Source organism: Dasypus novemcinctus, chromosome 1, assembly GCF_030445035.2.
Source record: "Dasypus novemcinctus isolate mDasNov1 chromosome 1, mDasNov1.1.hap2, whole genome shotgun sequence".
NCBI classification, from domain to species: Eukaryota; Metazoa; Chordata; class Mammalia; order Cingulata; family Dasypodidae; genus Dasypus; species Dasypus novemcinctus.
This window is the reverse complement of record NC_080673.1, coordinates 86,282,163-86,299,544: the sequence shown is the minus strand read 5'-3', so window position 1 is coordinate 86,299,544 and position 17,382 is coordinate 86,282,163. Positions and strand designations below refer to the sequence as shown.

The window sequence follows — 17,382 nt, the reverse complement described above, 5'->3', positions numbered from 1 at the left end:
TTAGTCCTGATTACATTTGCCAATATCTTTTTTGATTTCCATTTTACTTTCAATGTTTTTCATTCACATCAAAGATGATGAGACAGAATCTACAGAAACATCTGTCCTGAAAAGTCACCTGGTTAATGAAGTTCCTGTCCTAGCAAGTCCGGACTTGCTCTCTGAAGTGTCTGAGATGAAACAAGATTTGATCAAAATGACCGCCATCTTAACCACAGATGTGTCTGATAAGGCAGGCTCTATTAAAGTGAAGGAGCTGGTGAAGGCTGCTGAGGAAGAGCCAGGAGAACCTTTTGAAATTGTTGAAAGAGTTAAAGAGGACTTAGAAAAAGTGAATGAAATCCTGAGAAGTGGAACCTGCACAAGCAATGAAGGCAGTGTGCAGAGGTCTCATTCTGAGAAAGAATTAGTGGAAGAGGAATGGGTTATTCTCAGTGATGAGGAAATAGAAGAGGCTAAGCAAAAAGCACCCTTAGAAATCACTGAATATCCATGTGTAGAAGTTAGACTAGATAAAGAGACCAAAGTAAAAGTAGAAAAGGACTCAGCTGGGTTAGTGAACTACCTTACTAATGATCTAAATTCATATACAACTCTTCATAAAGGGCAACTAGAGACAGTTCAAGATATGACAGGGGAGAAAATTGAGGCTATGGCTATTGGCAAGAGTTCTGAAAATGAGGGGAAAGATACATCCCCAGATGAGATACACAGTACACAGGAACAACAGAAATCAAGCCTGGGAATAAAGAAGCCAGTAAGAAGGAAATTAAAAGAAAAACAGAAACAAAAAGAGGAAACTTTACAACCTGGTACAGAAAAAACTGAACTTAAAAAAGGTAGTTCAGAAGAATCCTTAGATGAAGACTCAGGCTTAGCTCCTGAACCTCTTCCCACTGTAAAAGCTACATCTCCTTTGATAGAAGAAACTCCCATTGGTTCCATAAAGGACAAAGTAAAGGCTCTTCAGAAGCGAGTGGAAGATGAACAGAAAGGTCGAAGCAAGTTGCCTGTCAGAGTCAAAGGCAAAGAAGATGTGCCAAAGAAGACAACACACAGGCCGCATCCAGCCACATCACCCTCTCTGAAGTCAGAAAGGCATGTACCAGCATCACCCACCTCTAAATCAGAAAGACACTCTTCTCTTTCCTCCTCTGCAAAATCTGAAAGGCACCCTCCTGTATCACCATCAAGTAAAACTGAGAAACATTCACCCGTGTCACCTTCTGCAAAAACTGAAAGGCACCCACCATTGTTGTCATCAAGTAAAAGTGAGAAACACTCACCTGTGTCACCATCTACAAAAACTGAAAGACACTCCCTTGTGTCAACATCTGTAAAAACAGAAAGGCACTCACCTGTGTCACCTGCGGGTAAAACAGACAAACGCCCACCTGTATTGCCCTCTGGGAGAACAGAGAAACATCCACCAGTATCACCTGGGAGAACAGAAAAACGCTTGCCTGTATCACCCTCTGGAAGAACGGAAAGGCATCCACCTGTATCTACGTCTGGCAAAACTGAAAAGCACCTGTCTGTGTCACCTTCTGGGAAAACAGAAAAGCAACCACCTGTATCTCCCACCTCAAAAACAGAAAGAATTGAGGAGACAATGTCTGTTCGGGAGTTGATGAAAGCCTTCCAGTCAGGTCAGGACCCATCTAAACATAAGACTGGACTCTTTGAGCACAAATCAGCAAAACAAAAGCAGACACAAGAAAAAGGCAAAGCTCGAGCAGAGAAAGAAAAGGGACAGACAATAACCCAAAGAGAAGCACAGAAAACAGAGAGTCAGACAATCAAACGAGGCCAGAGATTTCTGGTAACCGGATCTTTAGAATCCAAAAGAGGGGTCCGTGCTTCTTCCATAGGGTTTAAAAGAGAAGATATAGGTGGAGAAAAGGAGAAAGCTTTCAGTCCCAAAACACCTGAACCTGTTCAGCCAGCACCCAAAGAAGAAAACCATAAAGAGAGTGAGGTCTCCAAAGAAAAGGTAGATGATGAACAAGGGGACATGGATCTTCAGATCAGTCCAGACAGGAAAACTTCCACTGACTTTTCGGATGTCATTAAGCAAGAGTTGGAAGACAATGACAAATACCAACAATTCCGCCTAAGTGAAGAGACTGAAAAGGCACAACTTCACTTAGATCAAGTCCTCACTAGTCCTTTCAGCACAGCATTTCCACTAGATTATATGAAGGATGAATTCCTTCCAGTTCTGTCTTTACAGAGCAGTGCTTTAAATGGTAGTTCTGAAAGCCTAAAGCATGATGGGATAGCGGTTTCACCATGTGGCAGCCTGATGGAAGGGACCCCTCAGATCAGTTCAGAAGAAAGCTATAAGCATGAGGGCCTAGCAGAGACTCCTGAGACAAGCCCAGAAAGCCTTTCCTTCTCAACAAAGAAAAGTGATGAACAAATTGGGGAAACAAAGGAAACTACCAGGTTAGAAACACCAACAGAAATTCATTCAGAAAAAGCACATCCCACAGCCAAAGACGTTAGTGATGGCTCTGGAGAGCAAGATGCTATAGTCTCTGAGAGCAGAGACCACCCTACTAAGGGGTTTTTAAAGGAGACCACCCTAGAACCTTCCAAGGACATATGCTCCAAACGAGAAGATGATTGCCCTGATAGCTGCAGTGATTTATTAGCAAAAGAAACATCCAAAGCACAGACTGAGGAAGCTTCCTGTGATGAAGGTCAACTTACATGTGATAGTTTAGCCCATAAGACACAAATTGATACTGAGGTTCAGGAATCCATAACCACTGAACCCTCAGATGAGACAAAGACCTCACCAATGCCTGATGCTTCTGTAAAGACAGACTCAGGGACTGAATCAAAGCCTCAGGGAGTCATTAGAAGTCCCCAAGGGTTAGAACTTTCACTTCCCAGCCGTGATAGTGAAGTCCTCAGCCCTATGGCTGATGAATCATTAGCAGTAAGCCACAAAGACTCTCTAGAAGCAAGCCCTGTGCTGGAAGATAACTCCTCACACAAAACTCCTGATTCTCTGGAACCAAGTCCTCTGAAAGAATCCCCTTGCCGTGACTCTCTTGAAAGCAGCCCAGTTGAACCAAAGATGAAGGCCGGAATTCTCCCAAGTCACTTTCCTCTTCCTGCAGCCATTGCCAAAACAGAACTATTTTCAGAAGTGGCCTCCATGCGTTCCCGGCTCCTAAGGGACCCTGATGGCAGTGCTGAGGATGACAGTCTTGAGCAAACATCGCTCATGGAGAGTTCAGGGAAGAGCCCCCTTTCTCCTGACACACCCAGCTCTGAAGAAATTAGCTATGAGGTCACACCCAAAGTTGCAGATGCAAGCACACCCAAATCAGCTGTGATTCATGAATGTGCAGAGGAAGATGATTCAGAAAATGGGGAGAAAAAGAGGTTCACACCTGAAGAAGAAATGTTTAAAATGGTAACTAAAATAAAAATGTTTGATGAACTTGAACAAGAAGCAAAGCAGAAAAGGGACTACAAAAAAGAACCCAAGCAAGAGGAATCTTCCTCATCCTCTGACCCAGATGCTGACTGTTCAGCAGACTTGGAGGAACCAAAGCCTATGGAGGGTGTGGAGATGGAAAGTGAGGTCCCTGTGGTGGTGACATCAGAGAGCAGAAATATTTCATCCTCCTCAGAAAGTGAGCCTGAGTTGACGCAGCTGGAGAAAGGTGCTGACTCAGGCCTCTTACCAGAACCAGTTATTCACGTACAGCCTCCTTCACCACTTCCATCCAGCATGGACTCCAATTCTAGTCCTGAAGAAGTACAGTTCCAGCTTATAACTTCCAAACAGTTCACTTTCAAGGTGAATGAAGATAACCATGAAGAGCCAGGAAAATCAGAAGAAGAAAAAGACTGTGAATCCCATTTGCCCAAAGATAATCGTGATATTTCCACAGATGGCCCAGATATGCCTTATGATGACCTAAACAGACATTCTAATCAGCCAGAAATCTGTGATGGTCATGGATGTGAGGCTGTGTATCCCAGCAGCTCAGCCACTCCTGTCGATTCAGGTCTACAGAGTTTGACTGGTGATGATATTGATGAACAGCTAGTCATCCATAAAGAATCATTGGCTCTCCAAGATGCTTGTGAAAAAGGCAAAGAAGGGGAAGAGCTCGGTGTTTCTAGAATGGAATCTCCACAAGTACATTGCCCCAATGAAAGCATTCCAACTTCGTCCTCTTTATCTCAGTGTCTAGTAACTGAAGGAAAAAAATTAGATGAAGACATATCCTCTACGTCTTCTGCTACAGAAATGGAGGTCACAAAACCTGGCCAGACTTTTGAGAGCTTATCAAAGGATTATTCCACCAAAGACTTTTCCATCACTACTCAAACGGATGGATTATCCGTGGATGTTCCAGTGTCTGACACAGTTGAGACTGATGAAATCTATGATCCTCAAATCACAAGCCCCTATGAAAATGTTCCTTCCCAATCTTTTTTCTCTAGTGAAGAAAGCAAAACCCAAACAGATGTGAGACTTACCACAAGTTTTCACTCTTCCGAAGTATATTCTGTTACCATCACATCCGCTGTTGAAAACATAGTAGTAGAAACCTCCTCTAGTGGAAAAATTTCAAGCAAACAATCTAATTTTGAAGACCAGAACATGGAAGCAGAATTGAAAGAAGAAAGCACCTTCTGTGAAACACAGTCAGATAGAGCTCCCTCATCTTTAGAGTGTGCTATACCAAATACCTCAGCAGTCATTGTTGAACAAACTAACAAAGTCATCATCACAACAACTGATGTGGATTCTGATTCCTGGAGTGAAATCCGTGAGGATGATGAAGCCTTTGAGGCTCGAGTAAAGGAGGAGGAACAGAAGATATTTGGTTTGATGGTAGACAGACAATCACAGGGTACCACCCCCGACACCACTCCTGCTAGGACCCCAACTGAAGAAGGGACTCCAACAAGTGAGCAAAATCCATTTCTCTTTCAGGAAGGAAAATTGTTTGAGATGACCCGAAGTGGTGCCATTGATATGACCAAAAGATCCTATGCAGATGAAAGTTTTCACTTTTTCCAAATTGGGCAAGAACTCAGGGAAGAAACTCTCTCTGAAGACATAAAAGAAGGGGCTACTGGGACCGAGTCCCCACAGTTGGAGATGTCAGCTGAGTCACTAGCACATTCAGAATCAAAAGAAACAGTAGATGATGAAGCAGACTTACTTCCAGATGATCTGAATGAGGAAGTAGATGAAATACATGCCTCAGATGCTCAACCTAATGCCCAAATGGGGATTTCAGCCTCCATTGAAACATCAACAAAAGAGCCTACTTCTGCTGAAACTGAGGACCTCCCCACCATTCAAAAGGATGAGGCATCTCTTCTGCCTAGTGTGAAGCAGACATCTTTCCCTGACTCCCCTGAACCAGTTGTACAAGTTCAGTTAGACTTTTCCACAGTCACCAGGTCTGTATATTCAGATCAAAGTAACGATTCTCCCGATTCTTCCCCAGAGGAACAGAAATCTGTGATTGAAATCCCTACTGCATCCATGGAGAATGTGCCTTCTGAAAGCAAATCCAAAATTCCTGTAAGGACCATACCCACTTCAACCCCAGCACCTCCACCTGTGGAGTATGAGAGTCCACTTTCTGGAGAGTTTCTATCCAGCCTAGATGATGAAAGTAAGGATGATGAAACAAAACCAAAGTCCAAAATCCCCATCAAAGCACCCACCCAAAGAGTTGAGCAACAGCTTTCACACCAAGAGTCATCTCTCCAGAAGACAGTGGCTCCTCAGGAACTGGACATGACAAGCAGAGCACCCGATACTAGAAGCAAATCTGAATCTGATGCTAGTCCCTTGGACTCAAAGACCAAATATGAAGTAAAAACTAGAAGTTACACTGAGGCAGAAGCAGAGAACAGAGAGAGGGTAGGGGAGCTGGAGTTAGAATCAGAAGAAGGGGCCACAAGACCAAAAGTCTTTGCATCCAGATTACCAGTTAAAAGCAGAAGCACCACATCTCCTTGCAGAGGGGGCATGAGCCCCACAAAAGAAAGTAAGGAACATTTCTTTGACCTTTACAGAAACTCCATAGAATTCTTTGAGGAGATTAGTGATGAGGCCACCAAGTTAGTGGACAGACTTACACAATCTGAAAGGGAGCAGGAGACAGTTTCAGATGATGAAAGTAGTAGTGCCCTGGAAGTTTCGGTAATTGAAAATCTGCCACCTGTTGACACCGAGCACTTGGTTCCTGAGGACATCTTTGACACAAGGCCCATTTGGGATGAGTCCATTGAGACTCTGATTGAACGCATCCCTGATGAAAATGGCCATGACCATGCTGAAGGTATTTGCCAGCCACTGGGAATCCCTGTGCTACGCATGTCATAAATTTGATAGAGTTTTTTTGTTTGTTTGAGTTGGTGATTTGTGTCTCATTTTCTTTAAGCTTTCTGTGGTGGTTAATGTATTTGTGTAAACCCTCCGTGTTTTGTGCTTTCTCTGTATACTCTTGTCTATGAAAACAATCTCAAGATTGAGTAATGAGAATGCTTATGGAAAACATAAACATGATAAACGGGCAACAGTGATCTTGCCTTTTTGTAGCCATTGCATGTTAAGGCCATGCAAGCTTTGGGTTTTGTTGTTCTGAAGCCCCCAGGATTAGCTTCAAATTAAGCATTTTGCTTATGCACATAAATATATTGATTTTTTCATAGTGTGAGGAGTCTCTGCTTTTCCTTCTTTTATGTACTTCAAAATAACTCGTACTTACAATTTTGTAATCATTAGAAAGCCATTTGCTTGAGAACATATCACATATCATACAATTCCAATTGTAGATCTGTTTTGATTCTGAAAGGTTGGATTTCAGACACTGTGGTAAACTCTTTAAGCAAATGAACATAATGAGGTAAAGATATGCTTTGCATTATATGGTAGGCAAATGAAGAATGTACTCCGATTAGATGCTGCAGACAACAAAAACTCAAATTTTGCACCATTTAAGTTGACTGTGAGGGAGTGATTGCTCTTTGAATTATAAAAAAGGAAACCATACATGGCTTTGAGAGGTACCCTCTGGTCTTCCAATATCTCTACAATAAAGACTATTATTCTTCCATATCATTTATAAAAATTTTCACAATGCCATGGTCAATTAATTGATGTTAAAAATAAACTGGGAAATTATAGTTTGCAGAAGTGTCACTAATATATGAACTTACTTAGTATCAAGCAGTGAGAAAATTTACCCATGACACATATACAAATTAATACAACATACACATATAAATGCATACCCTTTAACCTCGCCTTCCCCAAGGCAACCAGTCCCAGGGCCAATGTTGTTTCCAGTCACACTGGGTAAGCCCAATATAGTCTGATCAATTCATGATCCAGGTGTCTGCTGAGTACCAGATGTGATTTCTTTCACACATGACCTGGCCTATACCTCCAAAGGCAACAATAAGAGGTCCTAACCAATTACTTCTGCATCCCAGCTATGATTTCTCTAGTATTTGTTGAGAAGAGGGGATTGTCTTCTGGTGGGCAGTATTCTCTCAGATAAATTAACAGGAAATTCTTAAGATTACTAGTAATCAACAGTGTATGTATGTTCAGTGACTAGTCTTGATTAAAAGAGATATGGAAGCAGACGGTTTTCATCATCCACATTAGATTTATTCCCCTCATGCCATCCCAGAAACCAGGCAAAAACACAACTTAATATGTTCAATAGTGCAATAGCTAATTTGTGCTACTATCAAGCATTTGGATGAATCAGTACAGTGGTTCTTCTCCTGTCATAGACAGCCATTGGCCATTCTGTTTCTGACCTTCTGTAGATCCACAGGATGAGCAAGAACGAATCGAGGAAAGGCTGGCTTATATTGCTGATCACCTTGGCTTCAGCTGGACAGGTAAAATTAGTGTGACTTGTTTTTTGAACAAAACCTGCTCGGTTTAAATGATATAATTGCATCAGCCTAGTTTCATAACAATGAAAAGTCCACTTTTTTCCCTTTCCTTGGGAAGACCACGTGGATTAGTAGTGAAAAGAATAATATACTAGAAACTAAAATATCTGGAGGCTCTGCTTTAACTTCTTGTGTGGCCTAGAAAAGGTCTTTCTGTTACTCTGGAATTTAGAATAATAAATCTTTAGATTTGGAGATTTTTAGAATACTCCCACCCTCACCATTCCCCCTCTGACAGCTGTGGATATCTAAATTTTGGGGAGGTTTTTGTATTTCAAAACCATACTTATATACTTTCCATAAAATGTGATACGTTTCATTTGAGATTTAACAAAGGCTACTTATTTCAGATATCTTAGATCAGATACCTTCATTGTAAAGAATGCTAAAATTGCTTTGGGTGAATGCTAAAACACATATGAATAAGATGTATTTTTTTTTGAGAAGTGAGAGTGCTTAAGTATAGAAATTATAAATATATAAAATTTTATTAAGGAAAATTTAATTATAAAATTAATATGGTTTATTTACAAATTGTGATTTGTCGGTTTTAAAAGCTGTAAACTCTCATATTACCTGTAATTTAACATATTCAAAAAGAAGAATGCCAGTTTGACTTTCTTTTTATTCCCCGTGACTACTCTATTAAAACAAACAATATTTGTTTTTTCTTTAAATGTGTATGTATGCATATTCAGTGCAATATCTACATATTTTGTGAAAATTCAAACCTTATAACCATACAGAATGATATACAGTGAACAATAAATATGCGCCTCATACCTACATCTAGTCTTCTAGCCTCATGTCTGAAAGAAATCTGTTAACACTTTCTTATATATACAGAAAAGAATATGCAGATGCCTATATTTATGCCCATTATTTAAAATAAACAAAAATTGGCTTAATAGTATGCGTTGGAAATATCCTATCAGCATAGAAATCTCTACCTTATTCTTTTAAATAGCGATTTAATTCTACCATATGGATATACCATAATTTTATCAGGGACCTTTATTGATGGAATTTAATATTTCCTCTTAATGACAATAATTTTCTTTGCACATTGGTCTATTTTGTGAGTATATGTATAAAGTATACTTAGAAATAGAATTGCTGGTGAAAAGGATAGATTTTTTTTTTAAATATTGCAAATTGCCCTCCAAAAATATCACCCCATGTACACACACATGTGCACACACACCCCCCAAAACATAGAAGCATCCATATAGAATTTTAAAGGCAGAGTTAAAAGAGAACTTTGTGACTTCTTTCCTAGGTCAGTTTGTGCTTTCCAGTCTTTTCATTTATGTGTCATCAAATCAAAGAAAGAGTTTCTACAACCACAATAAAACAGTCATATCCAGAATTTATCTGAATACCCAGAAACAGAATTTATAGTACTTAAAACCTCACTTAACAATGATTAAGTGAGAAATGGTCTATTCCTCTTGCTTACAGTCATTCATTCTCCATTATTTTGGTTAAGATCATAAGCCAATATCAATAGCATCTACTGTATTTGGAGTTTAATGGGCCTGAGTTATATATATTTCACCTTTATCACATTAAAATTCCAGTATCCATTATGGCAACGAATGAGTCTATACCCAGGTTTTTTTTGTTGTTGTTTGTATTTGAGGTAGTGGGGCTGGGGATCAAACCCGGGACTTGATATGTGGGAAGCTGGCGATCAATCACTGAGCCACATCACCTCCGCTGAATTGGTTGTTTTCATTTGTTTTGCTTATTTTATTTTTATTTTTTTGTTTAGAAGGCAATGGGAACCGAACCTGGGACATCCCATGTGGGAAGCAAGTGCTCAGCAGCCTGAGCCACATTTACTCCCGTACACTCAGTTTTAAGGAAAAATCTACAATTAATGCTAAAAGAACAAGGACATATGTGAACCACTTATAATATGTAGAAATAAAAAAGAACCCTATTACTTATAGCAATACAAAGAACACATCATCTACAAAGTTACAAAGCAAGGTTGGAGACTCAAACCTTGAAGTCCATGTGTTTACAGAGTAGTGTTTTATATTCTAGAATTAGCAAGAGAACTGGATTTTACTGAAGAACAAATACATCAAATTCGAATTGAGAATCCCAACTCCCTCCAAGACCAGAGTCACGCACTACTGAAGTACTGGCTAGAAAGGGATGGAAAACATGCTACAGGTATGTGGAAAATTATATATAAAAGATGTTAACCTGAATGTGGAAACAGTCTTACTCACCAACCCCATTTTTGCAAATCCAGTAAAGTAATAAAATAGATACCATTAATCTTAAACAAATGATTACAACTATTGCTATGTCTAAAATATACATGTTGCATGAAAAATCTTGTACTATATTCCCATGAACAGCATTAATTAGTGGGAAGTTGTGTCAACACTGGTTGCTAACAGGAATGTTGTTAGAGCTCTGAAAATGTCTAAATACAGATTATGGGCACAATTACTTTTTTATAATTGGTTTAGTGCATTGTCTTTGGTTCCTACTTTCTTTACTCCTAAATAACTTAGATGGGGGAAAATGTCAGATAGTTATTTACAGAATAGTTTATATATAATATCCAAATAACTTGAAATAAAATGGGAAGTGATGCAAACCACAGCTTCTTCTCAGTCCAAGTTTGTTATATCCTTTAATCATCCTTCCTGAAAATCTACCTTTAAACTTCCTTTCTTTACATCCAATCCACATTCATCTTTCTTTCTCTTTACATTCTTCAAGGTAGGATTTTATTTGGCAGGTAAAAATGCAGGCCACGCAGTTAAACGTTAATTTCAGATAATCCACAGATATTTTTAAAAGTTTAAATATGTCTCAAATACATACTTTAAATGTGTTTCTTGATTATCTGAAATTCTCTCTTAACTGGGGCCCTCTTTGTAACCTGACAACCCAGGTTCTAGGGCTTATGCCCATGCAATACCACCCTTTCTGTGTATCTCTTTGTCTGTTTGCTTATTTTTAACAAAGCTCCTTAATTGGTTGTTTCTGTATAAATGTCAAAAATTTAGTGAGCCATATAAATGGAGAGTTTAAATGAATACTCAGACGTAATAAATACTTTTTCTCTAATATCCAAGATACCAGTCTCATTGAATGTCTCACCAAGATTAACCGAATGGATATTGTTCATCTCATGGAAACCAGCACAGAACCTCTCCAGGAGCGCATCAGTCATAGCTATGCAGAAATTGAACAGACCATCACTCTGGATCATAGTGAAGGTCAAACCATTTGCCTCTGTGTGTGTGTATGTGTTTAATTCAGGCAGTTGGACTTACTGTCTCCCTCTTTTTATTGGATATACCATGGCCTTTGGTGACGATACATTCTTCTCCTCACTACCCATATTTCCCTGCCCAAACCATAGGCAACCTGCCACTCATGCTTTGTGATTTTACCGCCAACATGGGTGATTCAACCAACTCCCTGTCCTTCAGTTCCTTGACTGCACTTCTGGTACTTGTACCTTTTTCTCTACCTTAGCCATCACTTTTATGCTCACAACCAAGTTTTTATCATTTCCAATAACTGCACTACACTGAAGCATTATACTTACTCTGTTTTTTATTTCTAAACTAAAACTTCTTCAGATCCACTGAAACATCCAGCATTGGCCCTTCTACATTTCCACTATGAGGATTTTTCAAATCAATTCTCATTCATTTGTGTTCTCTTTCCCTCTCGCTCACTCTTGATTTTACTTTTTCTCTCTCCTCCTTCCACCCTCCTTCTCCCATCTCTACTTTATACCTTTTCCTCTTCCTTCAAACCTCCAACATTTCTCTACGACCCATTTATTTTCAGCTGATGACCAGACTTCATATTTCCTAGAAAATTAGAAACACTCAGGAGCAGATGTTCTGACTCTTCCAACACAAAATCTACCAACCTAAGTGTATCTTGATGGCTTTGCTCTACCTCCCCTCCTATTACAGTGGCTTTTCTAAAGTCATAATCTCTTCTTATATCCTAGATCTCACCCCCTTTTACTCCATCAAGCACTTCACTCTGGCTCCACACAACTGTACCATGCCCAGTAGAATTAAAACATGCTTTAATTGTCCCTCCTTTAAAAACAAAACAAAGTAAATAACTCCTTTTACCCCACATGTCCCCAACCCTGCATTTCTGCTTTATTTCTCCCTACATTTTAGAGGAACTCTATTCAAAAGATTGGTCTGGATTTACTTTCTCTACTCCTTCCCTTCCTATTCTCCCCAGAACTCTCTCTAGAATCCTTTCAGTCAGGCTTTTCTCATTACCACTCCACTGAAAACAGTCTTGTAATATTTACCAGTTTTTTCCCCATTACCACATCCAGTGGGTGATTCTCAGTCTTCATCTTACTTTACCTCTTATTAGAATTTGACTCAAATAATTAATTCCTTTTTCTGAAAACATGTTCTTCATTTATTTCCATGACATTATCTTCTTAGCTCTCTTTCAACTTTACTGGCTACACCTGTTTCCTTTTCTATAACATCTTCCTTTTCAGATCTAAAAATGGTGGCATGTCTTAGTGCTCATATCTTGTTTCCAACCTTCGTCTGTCTCTCCCTTTATCACTAGTCCCAAACACCTGAACTTCATTCTGTTTGCAGAGCACTCCAAGCCCTCTCCTACTTCAGTAACTTGGTACTTTCTGTCCCTTCCACCTGGAGTACTCTTCCCTCAGATCATCCAATGTCTTTTCCTCTCTCATCGTTCATATCTTTGCTCAAGAATCACTTCGTAAGAGGAGCCTTTCCTAATAAGCCTATCAAAAATACTAGCCTATTTACTCTATACCTCTACTCTGCTCTATTTTTCTCCTAATATTTTCTATAATCATGTATCTGTAGAAGTACAGGTTCAGTGAAGACAAGAGGTTTCTATCTTGTTCACTGCTATTGATCCAGCATCTAAACAGTACCTTTTACATAACTGATGCTCAATATATGTTTTTTGAATGAATAAATAATGAGTGGCAACAACTCTTCTGTTAAAATTTTTTCAGTGACTTCTTTGTGTCCTGGTAAATAATGAAAATTCCTTAGTCTATAAAAAACCCTCCACAAAAATGTACTTACCTCAGAGTATTGTTGTGAGGGTTAAACAAGTGAATATTTACAAAGCACTTAGAAGAGCGCCTGACACATGATAAATATTCAGGCTGCATTAGCTATTATTATTATAAACCCCCACTCCTTTTGCCACTTAGATTCTGTGCCTTTACTATTACAATGGATGCATACTGGTCATTAGGTCTCCCTTAGACATCATGCTGTCTCTGATTCCATTCCTAATTCTTTAAACCTATGATTTCTTTTTTTTATAAACTGGTACTTATGGCCCAGTCTATCTGCACTTTAATTGCCCCATCCTTACCAGGGCCCTCCTAGACCATAAGCAGCATCTTGAAGGCAGAGGCACTGTCTTGTTCACTTTGTAACCCCTGGGTCTCTCACAGGAAGTCCACACAGGGTAGTTACTGAATAAGTATCTGTTTACTGTAAGATAAACTTCAATTAAATACTTAAATTAAATTGTTCTCCCCTTTAGGGTTCTCAGTACTTCAAGAGGAGCTATGCACTGCACAACATAAACAGAAAGAGGAGCAGACCATTTCTAAAGAAAGCAAGTGCTGTGATCGCCCTCCCATCGTCTCAGAGGAAGACATTTCTGTTGGTTATTCCACTTTTCAGGATTGCATCCCCAAAACTGAGGGGGACAGCTCAGCAACAGCAACAGAGCTCTTTCCCCAAGCTCACAAGGAGCAAGTTCAACTAGATTTCTCAGGGACAATGCATGACCTGACTGAAGAGTCATCTCTTGAACATCAGCAGTCTCTCGAACATCAGCAGGAATACTTGTGAGTTTTAAAGGAAAGCTTGTCATATATATCGCCAAAGAAACAAACTGATATTGTAGTGGAGAAATTTGGATAGGCGCGGTTTCGAAGGCCAGGACACGAGAGAATACTGAGAAGGAAGTTGGTTTATTTCGACCGGCCGGGCTCGGCGGACTCTTGTCCTAATAAAAACCGAGCCCCGAACAGCCTTTTTCAGACCCTTTTATACAGAGGATATAGGATTAGGAAGACTAACAGTGATGGTAAACAGACCTTTGGTTAGGTTCTTCAGATCTTAGTATCAGATAGGTTATTTCTTCCAGGTGAGTTACATATTCTCCACATCCAAGCCAGTTTGGATTAGCATAGCTCCACATTGTCTGGAGGCAGCCCTGAATACACATTCAGTCTCACATCCCTTCTGAACATTCAAAGACTGTAGGGCCTTTATTACTTATTTGGCCATCTTGGAGACTAGGTACTCTTGGAAATAATTTTGATTTTAATGCACAGGCTATATCATATTCCCCCCTTTGAGGCCGAGTTTAAGTTATTAAACTTCGGCATCACTATTGTCTGAGTCCCTCTGGACTGGCTGGTATGTATATAGAGCCATGAGATGGGCAGCTGTTTGCCTTTTTACTACACTATCTATTAGGGTGCGCATTCTGCTTATGATGAAAGGAAGGAGGCATGGAAGGATGGTGCATGCTCCTATGAAGAGGGCAACTATTCTCAATAGAAGCTTGAAATTGTTTACTATTGACTGCCAGCTTCCAAAGGGGTTATTTATATTTCAGCCATTCCAGGTTTGCACTGGGACATGAGCAATTTTTACTATATTGCTTGTAATTTCATCAATAACCTTTCCAGTGTTATTTAATTTAAGGCAGCAGTTAGAGAGATTGAATTTTCTACAAACTCCCCCTTCAGCTGCTAAGAGATAGTTTAGGGCAAGACGGTTTTGATAGATGGCATTTTTGAATTTAGTTTGCTCTTGGGCTAGTAAGTTCAGTGCATGGGCAGTTTTATTAGTTATTATTTTTACCACCGCTTGTAGGCGGATGATTCGGTTTAACATATAGATAGGGGTTCGGTAACTCCACATGCCATCCTCTGCCCAAGTTGCTGGCCCATAGTATTGGATTATACGCTCAGGGGGCCATTCTTCACCTCCCCAGGTAATGACAGCCCTTTTTTCCTTTATGTTTTGATACACTGGCTGGCTTAGCTCTTTCCCTTCTGTTAGGGGAATGAGGAAGAAGGAGGGTTTTATTGTACCAAGCATACAAGTTCCACACTAGTTTTGTGGCAGTTCTCGGAATGCAACTTTCCCACAAATCCAGTACAAACCATTTGGGGCAGTAAAGGGGCCCTTTGCAGTGGAGTTTCACACTGTGATTAAATTGGGGAAAGTACGATTTATGAGAACGAGGTCTGATTCGTTCCATGTTTCCCAAGGTTCTGTTGTATTTGTGGTATAATTTTGGAATTTTTCCCCTGTACATGTTAGATTTCTAACAGCTATAGAGGAGCTTAGGCAGGCCCTTGAAGCACAATATTTTCTTATGACAGAAGTTTGTAAGGGCCACATACTATCTCGGGGGACAGCTGGGAGGCCAGTTGCATTATATGGTTGGCTGTAATTGTATTCCTTGGTCTCTCATGGCTATTGGTCTCTCATATTAGTACCACCACATACATAACATGAGGAGACATTTAAGGCTGCGCCCACTACTTCAGCTAGGCTTATAAAGAGGTTTGTTGCTGCTTGTGGGATGGAAAAGGGCTTTTCCATTTCTTCATAAAAGGAGTGGAACACAGAATGGGCTTTACTTGTGAGTGGGTATTCTTGATACCCAACCCAGATGTAGGCTCCTGGGTCTATTTCCTTACTATCAATGCGGAGGCCCATTCGGACTCCCTGAGTCTGCCAGGATTCAGGTTTAAGGATGGTGAGATTTAAAGGGTTACATTGACCACGTGGACAGTTAGCCGGGGCCATACCCTTGGTGAGGATAGCTGTCTGTTTAGCTATGTTTGTTTTCCAGGTGGCCCAGGTGACACAAGACCAGTAAGGGCAGTAGTATGCACCTATGTATTTGCACCAAAAGCTCTCCCCTTGGGCTGCTCTTCTCATCTCTGGAGCGCACATGTACTTATTGCTATGAGTATACTTCCGCTCCCAGCCGAGCCTTCCACAAACTGTGTTCCATGGTGTCCCAGAGTCTATAATTTGACATGCGTCAAATAGGAGGGACACTTGTTCATTCTGGCTCATGACTGGGGTGGAGGAAAGCAACTTCCCATTTCGATTAAGCACTCTTATTTCCCATTTACGGGAGACTGTTGGGGGTCTAGGATCATAGCAGGTTATTTGGCCAGATGCATTACAGACACTATAGGAGGTTCCCTGAAACTGACAGGTGGTTACCTGGCCCTTGCAGGTGTAATGACTATGATATATTAATGTGGTGTTGACATGGGCCCCTGTACGCACCTTTTGAATACATGGCTCACATTCTGTGGTGTCGACCTGGGACCAGGGGAGGTTTAGGGCTAGAAGTAGGAAAAACAGGCAAAGGGGCATTGCAACAGATTAAACCGGATTTTTAATCTTCGGCTGTGCGTAGACCAATCAGCTTCCGGGTGTGATTGGAGCAGAGCTCGGTGTTCTCTCCTCAATCTTCGGCCGTGCGTAGACCAGTCAGCTTCCGGGGTGTGACTGGAGCAGGGCTCGGCGTTCCCCTTTTTCGCAAGATGAGTTTGGTTGGGCTGTGGGTATCTGGAACACAGGTCCAGGACTCTGAGGCAGCTCGCTTGACTCGGCTATGGTGAATCCACGGGATGATTTCAGCCACCTTAACTGCAGTGGGGGTGGATAAAATGACAAGATAGGGCCCTCGCCATCGAGGAGTTAGTGGAGCTGACTTCCAGTCCTTGACCCAGACTGCATCTCCTGGCTTGTACGGGTGTACAGAGCTGCTTAAGCTAATGGGGGCCCTTTCTTGGACCCAGCGATGCAGGTTATGTAGGGTTTTTCCTAAGCTTATCATCTGCTGAGCTATTGATAAGTTCCCTCTTTTTTTAAGATCCCCCTCTATATTTCTGATTAAGGGAGGAGGCCTCCCAAAGAGGATTTCATAAGGAGTTAGGCTTAGTTTTCGGCTTGGGCTGGCTCGAATTTGGAGGAGAGCACTTGGAAGTACTTGCACCCATGTTAGCCCAGTTTCTTGGCAAATCTTGGCAATATAAGTCTTTATTGTACGATTTATTCGCTCTACCTTTCCTGAGCTCTGAGGATGGTAAGCGGTGTGCAGTTTCCATTGGATGCGCAGTGCCTTTGCAATCTTTTGAGTGATTTCAGAGACAAAGGCTGGTCCATTGTCAGAGCCAATTGAGAGCGGTAGCCCATAGCGAGGAATAATTTCCCTAAGAAGAACCTTGGCTACTTCTTCAGCTTTTTCTGTTCGAGTGGGGAAGGCTTCCACCCAGCTAGAAAACGTGCAAACAAGGACTAGGAGATATTTATAGCCTCTAGATCGTGGCATTTCAGT

At 40.7% G+C, this 17,382-nt stretch overlaps 1 protein-coding gene across 16 annotated transcripts in view; it reads left to right on the top strand.

Annotated features, from left to right (window-relative positions):
• The window catches only part of ANK2 (ankyrin 2), a 624,289-nt gene that overhangs the window by 587,718 nt on the left and 19,189 nt on the right, over positions 1-17,382 (top strand). For all 16 annotated transcript variants that reach the window (XM_058293829.1, XM_058293865.2, XM_058293838.2 and 13 more), the window contains 5 exons: positions 75-6,335; positions 7,837-7,911; positions 10,021-10,152; positions 11,073-11,216; positions 13,537-13,846. In XM_058293829.1, the coding sequence (XP_058149812.1) occupies positions 75-6,335; positions 7,837-7,911; positions 10,021-10,152; positions 11,073-11,216; positions 13,537-13,846 (6,922 nt within the window). The remainder of the gene's footprint in view (positions 1-74; positions 6,336-7,836; positions 7,912-10,020; positions 10,153-11,072; positions 11,217-13,536; positions 13,847-17,382) is intronic.